The sequence below is a fragment of the Cynoglossus semilaevis genome, chromosome 8 (genome assembly GCF_000523025.1).
Source record: "Cynoglossus semilaevis isolate Cse_v1.0 chromosome 8, Cse_v1.0, whole genome shotgun sequence".
Lineage (NCBI taxonomy): Eukaryota > Metazoa > Chordata > Actinopteri > Pleuronectiformes > Cynoglossidae > Cynoglossus > Cynoglossus semilaevis.
In genome coordinates, this window is record NC_024314.1 from 3,680,726 (window position 1) to 3,691,400 (window position 10,675).

Consider the following 10,675-nt stretch of genomic DNA (forward strand, 5'->3'; position numbering starts at 1 on the left):
AGAAAACCCACCAGAAATCAGGCTGATCTGAATAAACTTTGGTTTGTTTAGATTTATGACAGGACTGCACACATTTTACTTTCTTCCAAACTCACTGAGATTGGATCTGGCCTCTGAGATCCTAGATCGCTTCTCTGACAAATGCATGTTGAACTAAAACTCCCATGTTTTTTCCACTCCTTGGGTCGATGTGTTTGCAAGGATCTGTGTGTTTTTGTTGTGTTCAAGGCCTGTTTTTGCACCACAATTCCTTGTTGAATTATGTGTTTTCCACAGTTTTGTGCACTGACGTTTAGTAAAAAAAAATAAGGTAACCTATTTTATCTCTGTGTTTTTAGTCAGATCAGAAAATGATTTTGTTCTTTCTGGACTGCATTTGTTTATGTGGAGGGTTTTTTTCCTGGTCAGTTTTCAACGAAATGAGAGAGAGCGTGAATTTACTTTAGTGTAAACAATAAGACAAAGGCATAGGGCTCCAGTCACATTCCTCTAGTTGCATGCTTCTCACACAAGCCGCACTGAAACAGCAGTGGAAACACTTTGTCGTTTGAACCAGCCAACTCTGTCTCTACTACAGCCCCTAAAAACTGACGCTTTCATTTTTCCAGGTACAAATCCTTGATCAGAAGGTGGACTATGCTAATGTCCAGTCTAAGTGTGGCTCCAAAGACAATATCAAACATGTACCCGGTGGCGGCAATGTGAGTAACTGAGGGATGAACTCAACACCAGACTCTTGAGTATCTCTGCAGTTATGACCATCGAAACCAACGTTTGGTATAAAACAAAAATGCATGAATTAGTTGAATTGTTGAGTCAAAATTTGGATTTTTATTAATCCCTTATTGAATTACCAATAATGGTGTTTTATTTTTTTTACAATAAAGGTTTTTTATTAGCTTTGAAACTAACAGCTGGAGTTTTGGTGTGCTTTTTAGAAGCGGCGATGGCAAATATATGGCTAGCTAACTAGCTAACTAGCCTCCGGTTTGACTTGTCAAAGCTAAGTGTGTGGTAGCTTTAATAGTTAAATAGTTAACTTAATGAGTACTGAAGAAACAAGTCTCATTTTTGTCACTTTTTATCCCTTTAACTCCTAATCTACTTCGTTTGAGCTGAAACCGCCACCTCTCTCTACCCTTGAATTGTTCTGAAGAGTTTCTCTTTAATGTCTAAAGAACTTTGTGTCTACTTTCCTTACACCTGCAGGTCAAAATCCTGGAGAAGAAGATGGATTTGACCGAAGTCCAGGCTCGCTGCGGTTCTAAAGACAACCTGAAGCACAAGCCTGGAGGAGGCAAGGTGAGAACTGTGGATCATCTCATCATCATGCTATCTTCTCTCACGAGTGCCAGCTTCTTTACTTTTAATGTTGTCACATTTTGATGGTCTCACCAAACAGCTACAGCCTCGCTGCTCTAACTCACTCAGGGGGTCTCCTCCCCACGATTCTGCACTTTTACAGGTTAAAATCCTTGATCAGAAGGTGGACTATAGTAATGTCCAGTCAAAGTGTGGCTCCAAAGACAATATGAAACATGTGCCCGGTGGCGGAAATGTGAGTAATTACGGGATGAACTCGGCACCAGTCTGGAGAATCTCTACAGTTACAAACATTAAAAAACTCTGGGTAATAGGGAAACCAGATCAAAATACTTCAGAGGTTTTAAAATTCTGACAAATATATAGCAATAAAACTTCACAGTCACAGATGAATGTAAATTTCTCTTGGTCCCTTCCAGAGACAAAATTACATAAATGATTTTTTTTGCCCAAGTATGTTTTTTCCTGCCAATGTTTCTCAGCGCCCATAGTTCCATCACTATCAACCAGGCTAAAATATAGCCTTGAGTCAGCCCACACAGCCAACCCCCAAGACCAGTTACCATCGATCTTCATCCCAGTCATTTGTTAAGCTAGCAGATTTAGCTTTAGGTTTTTATTTTATCCCAATTTTATAATCATTTTAAAAAGAGAAGCAAATTTGATTGATTTTTTTTTTGCCATGAGAGAAAACGGGTTTGTTTTGCAGTTACAGACAAACTGAATACTTTTTGATCATTTTGAGTTGTCTAGGCTGTTCCCTCAACTGCCTGTTGCCAATTTGAGAACCTCTGAAATATTTGATCCAAAGGTGACTCACCTCAATGTGAAGTCTCCCCCGGCTCCACCATAAATTTGTTTTTTTTAAACCCGGAGGTGTTAATGTGAGTAACGTGGGATGTTCTCGTTCCTGCAGTTTAGATCAATCACACCTTCTACAGAAAGACAAGAGACACGCCGCCCTCCTCCCCCCGTCCTTATCAGCCATTTCCCCTGGTTAGACATTACTTCCCTGAGCTTCACACCCGTTCCTCCAAGATCTAATTTCTTCATCAGTGGTCCTCATTTGCAGCCCGGCTGCTGTTGCTTTCTCCAGGATAACATTCTTTTTTTTTTCCTTCACGTATCAACTTTCCAGGTACAAATTCTTGATAAGAAGCTGGACTTAAGCAATGTGCAGTCCCGGTGTGGCTCCAAAGATAATTTAAAACATGTTCCTGGTGGTGGCAATGTAAGTAGATCAATAAGGGAGTGGAGCTTTTTACAAGCTGCAGGTTTGAAGCTTCTGCTAAAATAAAAATACTTCCTCCTGTTTACTTCTTGAATGCATCTCCTCAAAGAAGTGGAATATCCAAGTGCACGAATAACCTCCCGTCTGTGTCCAACTTACTTCGTTAATGGCCCTATTTTTCACATTATCAGCAGTCATCTTATAACAAGAAAAGTGGAAACCCTTTTTTAGAGAAGCAGGCACACATCCTTTAAATGCAGTTAAAAAGGAGACAGAGCTAAAGTAAGACTAAAGAGGTCATAAAAGTAACATTTTGGGTGCATTGTTAAATAAAAAGGTAATTGCATTCAGGTTCATTAGATTAGATTGGGTATAAAAAGAGGGTCTACCAAAAGGTAGACCAAAAGGTCTTCCACATGGATCCAGGATCCCTAAAGGGCCACTGAGAGTACTGCACGGCAGGTCGTAACATCTTTGGTCAGGCTTTTTTTTATCTTTAAAATAAAAACATATATATACTATATATATATATATATATATATATATATATATATATATATATATATATATATATATATATATATCCATATCAAACTGTGACAGATTAGTATTAAATAACATGACACAAGGCCCAGCTTAATAAAAGCACAATATGCTTTGTAGTTAGTAGTTAGTTAAAAAAATAGGGATGTGGTCATAAACATCAAAAGTCCCTTATTTTGGAAGTGTACCATCTTCTCTGGAAATTGGGTTTAACTTTTTGCTGTCAATTTAAACTCAGAGTCTGATGAACGCTCAGGATTCAGTATGACAGCGAAATGTAATGCTCATGGTCTACGTCGGCTTGTTTACTCTGTGGGGGCTTGTTCTTGTCAGTCTGACTTTAATCTGTCTCTGAAAACCCTTAACCTTTAAGCAAACCTCAAAGTCAACCTGCATGAATCCTGTCTGTAGGCATTTGCACTAGTCTTCACTGAAGCTCAAGTTTCAATAAGATGAAGATCCACATTTAAGTACATCAGCTGTTCTTATCAAACTGTGACATGAGTCTCCACTACCACTACAACAAAGAGTCTCTGTTCGGGGCGTCTCCAACAAAGTGTGCCTGTTGTTGAGATGTGACCTCAGAGGGGACTGGAGACTTTTGTGTTTGTTTTTATGAGCCATCTCACCATGACATGAGAGTGTGAGCTGAGGTCACGTCATATTTGCATTGTGATGTATTGATAAAAATAAAGAAAATCTCTCCTCTCCCAGTGAGCAGTGCATGTTAAATGGAATATGGAATCACAGCATAGTCTTTTCAAAAGACTGTTCCACTGGCAGACTACGACTAAGACGTAAAGGTTAGAATGTCACAGACCTAAGAGGTCAAAGGGTAAAAGGCTGCTAGTGGAGTCATTTTTATATATTTCTTATTAGAAAACTGATGTCAACATGTACAAAAAATGATCTAAATTCATTAGTCACTGTTGTTATAAAATAACATGGCAGTCTTCTTAAACAATTGTGTTAGATACAAGATACATGTCAGAACTGACTTGACATGTAAGTCATGTGGATAATTCAACACTTCAACTTACAATGTTGGTAAAAGTCAACAGAGCCCTGAAACATCATCCTGAACTTTGTTTTTGTTTCCTGTTCAATCTGCAGATTCAAATCGTGCACAAAAAGATCGATCTGACCAATGTCCAAGCTAAGTGTGGATCGAAAGACAACATTCGTCACAAACCAGGTGAAACCCTGCTTTGACCGAGGAATGAAACTTCTAAATATGTTTGTGTATGACAACAAGTGAAACCAGAGGAACTCCCTGTCCTGGGTAAAGTGTTTAAGGGTTTTCTTTCATTAAGGTGGTGGAAACGTGGAGATTAAAACCGAGAAGCTAGATTTCAAGGCCCCGTCTAAGGTCGGCTCTTTGGGCAACATTGGCCATGTTCCTGGAGGTGGACAGAAGAGGGTAAGACCAGGTTTTCCAGGATAAAGAGCTGATATTTAGCAGTTACAGTAATACATGACCAAATCTTCTACTCATTGGCTGTGTTTCCTCAGCCATTGCTTTATACTTTAGAATAATGAACACACTTTTAACAGAAGCGCAAAGCAGCACAAACAGTCAGCAGCACCTCCCACCTCAAACAACTACAGAACTCAACACAGATCTCAGCACAGATCTCCCAGAGCTGCTGTCAGCTGTCCTGTTTCTTCTAATCCTAGCACAGCTTTTTTTTCAGTCCTGGGCGTTGCCTGTCAGGCTCTTCTAAGTTTTCTTGCTACAGGTTGTTAGGTTTGCTGTATATCAGTGAAATGTCCAAATGGCTTCTGAAGCACTAAGAACTCCCATGCTTTAACCATGTAGGTTATTTTTAAAGTTGGCTGTTACACACCAGTGCCTCTAGGAATACACATTAAATAAGAGGAAAAGATAAAAAGAAATATACCTCAGAAATGATCGAGTTTAGCCTCAGAGCTACTATTCGGACATAGTGGTTCTAACAGTAAACGTTAAAAGTAGTTTCATAATGTAGTGGTTAGCACGCCTGCCTTGCACGCAGTGAGTTTTGGGTTTGATTCCTAGAGGAACAATATGCTAGTTTTTTGTTTTTTTTTTCAATAGAAAATATTAACCAAACCCTGTGGTAACTTTAGCTCCACCATCACAACCTCCATCCATTCAACTTACCATCCCTTCATCCTATTAGTTTGTCACTTTCCTTTTCTGTCATTTTATTAACAGTCTCCAGCCTTATTTGCCTTAAAGTTATTTTAAGTTTACCAAGTTTAATCAGTTTTGAACTTCACTTTTTTGTTGATTATATTTCATTGTCATTTTTCATATCATATGTTCCATTTTAATTTTTTTTTGTTGATTCCGCCACTTTTTTTCTGTTGTATGCCTTCTCCATTCCTTTGTGCTGGGGTAACCCCTGTAGAGGGAGAAGGGGAAAGACACAGAGGGGAGCACCTCAGACAGCCCTTCATTCTCCTCCCCCGCTGTCTCTCCTCCTCAGTCACCTCAGACTGTCCCATCAGCCCCCAACACACCCATCCTGACGAACCCCCTCATAAAGATTGAGGACTCCTGTAAGTAGTCATGAGATATGTGCCTGAACCAAGTAAATGGCAAGAGAGTCACACTGGAACAGCTGAGCCTTATTTATATATATGTACAGTGTATATAAGTTGACATAGATAGAGATTAAGAATTTTTGATAAATGTTCTCCAGAAATGTCTGTACAAGTCATAAGAGACCTCTGGAGGGTACATTGAGATACAATGTACATTATTGGCCATTAAGAGTGAGAGTTTAGCGACAACGTGTTATTTCACCACTACATGCTCCCAAATCTTAGACAGCAAAACATTAAACCCTAAAAATTCAGAATTGTTAGGGTTTTGCAGATGTAACTGTTGCTTGTGATCTGACCTGTAGATTGAGAGCCACAAGCTGTCCTTCCGTGAGACGGCCAAGGCCCGCACTGACCACGGTGCTGAGATCATCTCTTTGGAAGACTCCCCCCAGCAGCTCAGCACCGTCTCCTCCTCTGGCAGCATCAACATGGCCGACCCACCGCAGCTCTCCACACTGGCTGATCAGGTGTCCGCCTCTCTGGCCAAGCAAGGCTTGTGAATGCGCCCTGCTCCTGTCCGTATCCACTTCCACCTCAGAAACATGACCACATAGAGGAGTTGTGATGATGCCTTCCTCGTTGTTTTCACTGGACTTTTTTTTAGCTGCCCATCACTGTTTGTCCATTACTAACCTAGGAAACTGTTGTCTCTGACTTTGGTCTCCAACCATTACTTGTAGTGAGAAACACCAGTATACAAATAGGCCAAAATGTATGTAATTTCTCTCTGTGGTCTTTGTTCTCTTTATTGACTATTATTTCTGCCTTTTGTATGTGTCTTTTTAAGAGTTACAGCACCCAAGTGTGGCAAAGTTCTCCTTTTGGGTCAGAAAAATGGCTTTATCATCACAAATATCCTGGCAAATGAGATAAACACATCCTGTTATTAGGTCCCTATTGACTAGTAGCCCCTGTTTTTATTATTTAAAGTAAGTTTTTGCCTTTACATAGAAAATGAATATGTAAATCTAAGGGAATCAGATTCTGTTTGGGCTCAGTTTATGCTAAAGTAGAAGGAGAAGTTACAGGGTATAATAAGGGAAAGATGCTAAAGATAAAGTAAAAAAAAAAACTTAACAAGGCATGAAAAGACGTCACTTTCGGACCTTTGTACTTACCGTGTTCGCTTTGTGTAGTTCTCAAATGTACTGCACTTGGAGCTACTGAAGACGATAAAGGCAAAACCTGAATTAGAAAAAAAAGAAGAAACTATTAAAAAAACAAACCCAGAATGGCTAGAGTAGAATTTTTGGTTTGTGTTGGGCACAGTTTTATAATCGTATTCTGTGGATATATGACATGTATTTGATATGAAGAAACATTTGTATTGTGCCTGCTACTGTCAGTGTTAACTTTTTATGTTACTGCTCTATTGTAAATGCGCTAAAGCTTGACATCTGAGGAGGAAAATTTAACTTCAAGGCATTAAAAGTGAAACTTTTATGTCTAACTTATTAAGCAGCAGAACAAACTCATGGTTAAATACATTATTTAAACTGCTGTATGCACTTAAACAGTTAGGGTAGCTAAAAATCATGAGTCATATACATGCTACTAGCTTTTAGCCAACATGGCTGCTAAGGTGACAATGCTAAATTCTCTGGCAGCCTTCATTAGCATTTAGGTGGTGACACAAAAACACCAGAATTAAAAAAGGTAACAGAGTTAACAGAGAACATCATCCTTTAACTAAAATTGTTTTTATCCACAAAATAACATTTCTTTAATACCAGACACTACTATTCCCAAACAGAAGCAACATCAAGTCATAAATTAGCATTCGGAGCTAACATTGAAGGCCAAGCATGTAGAAAGTCCCTCCTTTCCAACACCTTATGTTCTAATTTTTCTATGAACAACAAATTCCAACCTTAACACTTGTGGTTTCTCCTTAAATTGTTTCAATTTTCAATTAAATTTGCAATTTAACGGTACATTTTAGGGATAAATACCTTACACTCTTCAGTCTGTGGTAAGGCCTGTTGTGAGCCAACCTCATTTGTACCTATAATCCTTATTTAAGGCGCCTTTTGATTATCAAAATTGCTTTGCTGCCCCCTACTGGATGAGAAAAGAATATTTTTTTCCACAAAGATTGGTAAAACTATAAAATATGCACAGCGGGCACTTTTATAAATTAGTGAGAGTATTAACTCGAAAGATGTTTCAACACCTGCAGGGGGTGCTATGAACAAAGTTTTAAAGCCATTAAACATTCAGGATTGAAGACTAGATATTGCCCATAAGATGTTGTATTAGTTGATCGCAGTAGAAAAAAATAAAATAATGCTCCCATTTTGAAGGTATAGTAGTGCTGAGTAGCAAGTATTCGGTAGAGCCGCAAAACATTTAAGCATGTTGTCAATCACCAAGCTACCAATTACTTATCAATGACTATTGTTAGCACATACTGTCGTAGCTACCAGAAGGTATTGGTCCCAGCAGACCAGTAAGTGTAGATGTTTCATTTCCTGCTCATGAATTCAACTTAACGTGTGTATGAAATAGAGGAAGACTGAAGTTAATTTTTTCTGACATTTTCACACTTTAAAGAAAGGAGGAACTAATGCTTTTAAACTGTGCTCAAGTGAGATGAACTTACGTACGTGATTTGCCGCACTTGACTGGCAGTCACACCGGTACCTTAGAACTGATGAGGTGGCACTTAGCTGGTTGCTGTTATCCACATTGATAGAAAGTTAAATGAGGTTGCAAAGAGAAAAACAAGTGACACCATGTGGCCAAAATCAAAGTTATTAAAACAATGATTTGGACTATCGGTATCTATAGCTACAATCATTGACCTTTTCTTTTTAATTCTCAGCATTAATTTAAGATTAATTGCAGTGGGGTTCTATAAGAGTCAAACAAGACTATTTGAAGAAAAGGGGAACATGAGAGGTTTCTCTCTGGTCTATGTTTGTAGTGTAAATGGAACCAGCTGTAAAGTTATCAGGTCCTGTTTGTTTTTTTCATTTGTAAAAACAAACAACTCCCTAGCACAGAAAAAAGAAAAACAAACAAACATTTTAATCAATTTCCCCTGCAAATCATTTTCCCACTCAAACGACTTCTTGCATGTGTTTCATGTAAGACAGCCATCTGCTCGTTGCCTCCCTTCACAAAGTGGTCTCTTTCTATATCCTGTTTATATACGCTTTTTGGATTTGGAATGACATGCTTAATAGAATGTGTGTATGTTTGAATACAAGTGTGTAAATGCGTATGATGTTTATCTTCATTCAGTTTGCTCCCATTTCCATATGTAGTGTGTGGCCAACATGGACAAACTACAATTTCTCTCTTGTAGTTGCAAAGATGATGATTTGATCAAAAGGAGTAGTGAGAGGGGGGACAGGATTCAAAAGTCGCAATATTATCTGCATGCTACACTTTTCCTCCCCTTGACCACATATGGCTCTGTGCAGGACAGATATATTTTGAGTGTTGAGGAACAGGAGTGGATCCCAAACTGTGTGTTAAAAAAAAAAAAGAAGTGTGCCTCAGTGGTTCACCTCTGTTCATCCTTGTACTGGAGCTGTTTGGAGGTTTCAGCAGCGGAAAAATACGTTGTTTTAGTTCATTCTAACGTTGTACAGTTGTGGAAATGTGATTGTTCTCGTTACCGTGCATTTTATCAATAACTGGTTTATGATGATTCTTGTTGCTGTATATGTGTATTTGAAAATAAATGCTGTCCACAACAGTGACACCAAGTTAAACATAAATGTTTTAATGGTACTATTTACAAAAAAAGAAAAAACAATTCTGCTTTTTTGATTAGGTTAACTGCTGCAACAATCCAACAGGTACATTGACATCTTGCTTAACTACTAAATAAAACAAACGTGATTGAATGAATGGCTGTGGCATGAACAAAGGTGGAAAATAAAATCTGAAACAACCATAGATTTTTTTTCTTTTTGCATAGCAATAGGGGATGAAGGGCGAGGCATGAGTGTGGTTGTATGGACATTACAAAATGGTCAAAACAAAAAAGGGAGAAAACGATCCAATTTTGCAACAGAGTGAACGCGGAACTGGATTAATCTAATAGTTGAACTATTTTACAGCAGAAAATATTCCCTTACTTTAATGAACCTGAGCTCTGGGTGGCTTTTAGCAGGGAGCTGCTACACTTCAAAAATTTGCAGGTCATGCTGGACCAGGAGAGATAAAGTTCAGGCCAATTTAATGTCATTTGGTGAGATTTGACTTTGTTTTTACCAGGGCAGTGACTAAGATAAAGGAAGTGATTTGATGATCACACAAATTATTCATTTTTTTTCTTCTTTGAAAGATGTAACTCTTAACTGTGTGCTCTTGTGATAAGACTCAACATTAGCATGTTTCCCAGCATGCAGCAGCGCTTTCTGTAGGGCAAGTGCTTAAAAAGACACCCCAGTCCTGAAGAACAGAGTAAAGAGCCTGTGGGGCACAGAAGGGAGGTGAACACTCTCCAAAGAGGCAGTTAAGGAATGATTTAACTATTCAAAACAAAAACAAAAAGTGTGTGTTGTTACGCTGGAACTGACGACACAAATACAAATAAAACATGTCAGGAATGGAAAAACAAAACAGAAAGAAAGCAAACCAACAAAACTAGACTTGGCAGTTGGAGAAGTGCTCTGGTGACTTCAGGCGACCTCTAGAGGGAGAAGAAGGGACCACATCTCAAATGTACCTGTTTATTTGGATGAGGACAAGGAAAGGTGGGGGATTTTTTTCTTGTTTTGTTATTTGTCACTCCACTAAAAATGTACATGGGAATTACAAGCAAACTAGTCAATAGAAAACACCCTTTGGCCATATTTTGAGGAGTCCGCTACATAGTGCGCTACGAGTGTACACGCGACATATGAAACACCACTAAGCCCCCATGTACATTTTTTAGCCTACTACAGAAATCATTTTTGTAATGTGTTTTTTTTAATACATTTTTTGTTTTTTTACATTTATCCTTTTTTCCTGTGACAAAACAAGTGT

General features: G+C 38.5%; 2 protein-coding genes across 17 annotated transcripts in view; one reads left to right on the forward strand and one right to left on the reverse strand.

The window, feature by feature from the left end:
• The window catches only part of ghrhr2 (growth hormone releasing hormone receptor 2), a 34,534-nt gene extending 28,410 nt beyond the window's left edge, over window positions 1-6,124 (reverse strand). The window contains exon 1 of the mRNA XM_025057806.1: window positions 5,986-6,124. The gene's annotated coding sequence lies outside the window, so the exon portion shown is untranslated. The remainder of the gene's footprint in view (window positions 1-5,985) is intronic.
• Window positions 1-6,217, forward strand: part of mapta (microtubule-associated protein tau a) — a 25,741-nt gene extending 19,524 nt beyond the window's left edge. For 10 of the 16 annotated variants that reach the window (XM_025057784.1, XM_025057788.1, XM_025057786.1 and 7 more), the window contains 7 exons: window positions 609-701; window positions 1,210-1,302; window positions 1,466-1,558; window positions 2,462-2,554; window positions 4,211-4,292; window positions 4,411-4,517; window positions 5,992-6,217. In XM_025057784.1, coding sequence (XP_024913552.1) covers window positions 609-701; window positions 1,210-1,302; window positions 1,466-1,558; window positions 2,462-2,554; window positions 4,211-4,292; window positions 4,411-4,517; window positions 5,992-6,189 — 759 coding nt within the window. In that variant the 3' untranslated portion in view covers window positions 6,190-6,217. Of the gene's footprint in view, window positions 1-608; window positions 702-1,209; window positions 1,303-1,465; window positions 1,559-2,461; window positions 2,555-4,210; window positions 4,293-4,410; window positions 4,518-5,490; window positions 5,642-5,991 lie in introns of all 16 variants that reach the window. The other 6 variants (XM_025057776.1, XM_025057778.1, XM_025057777.1 and 3 more) reach the window with 6 other exon arrangements.
• Window positions 6,218-10,675: the final 4,458 nt, after the last annotated feature.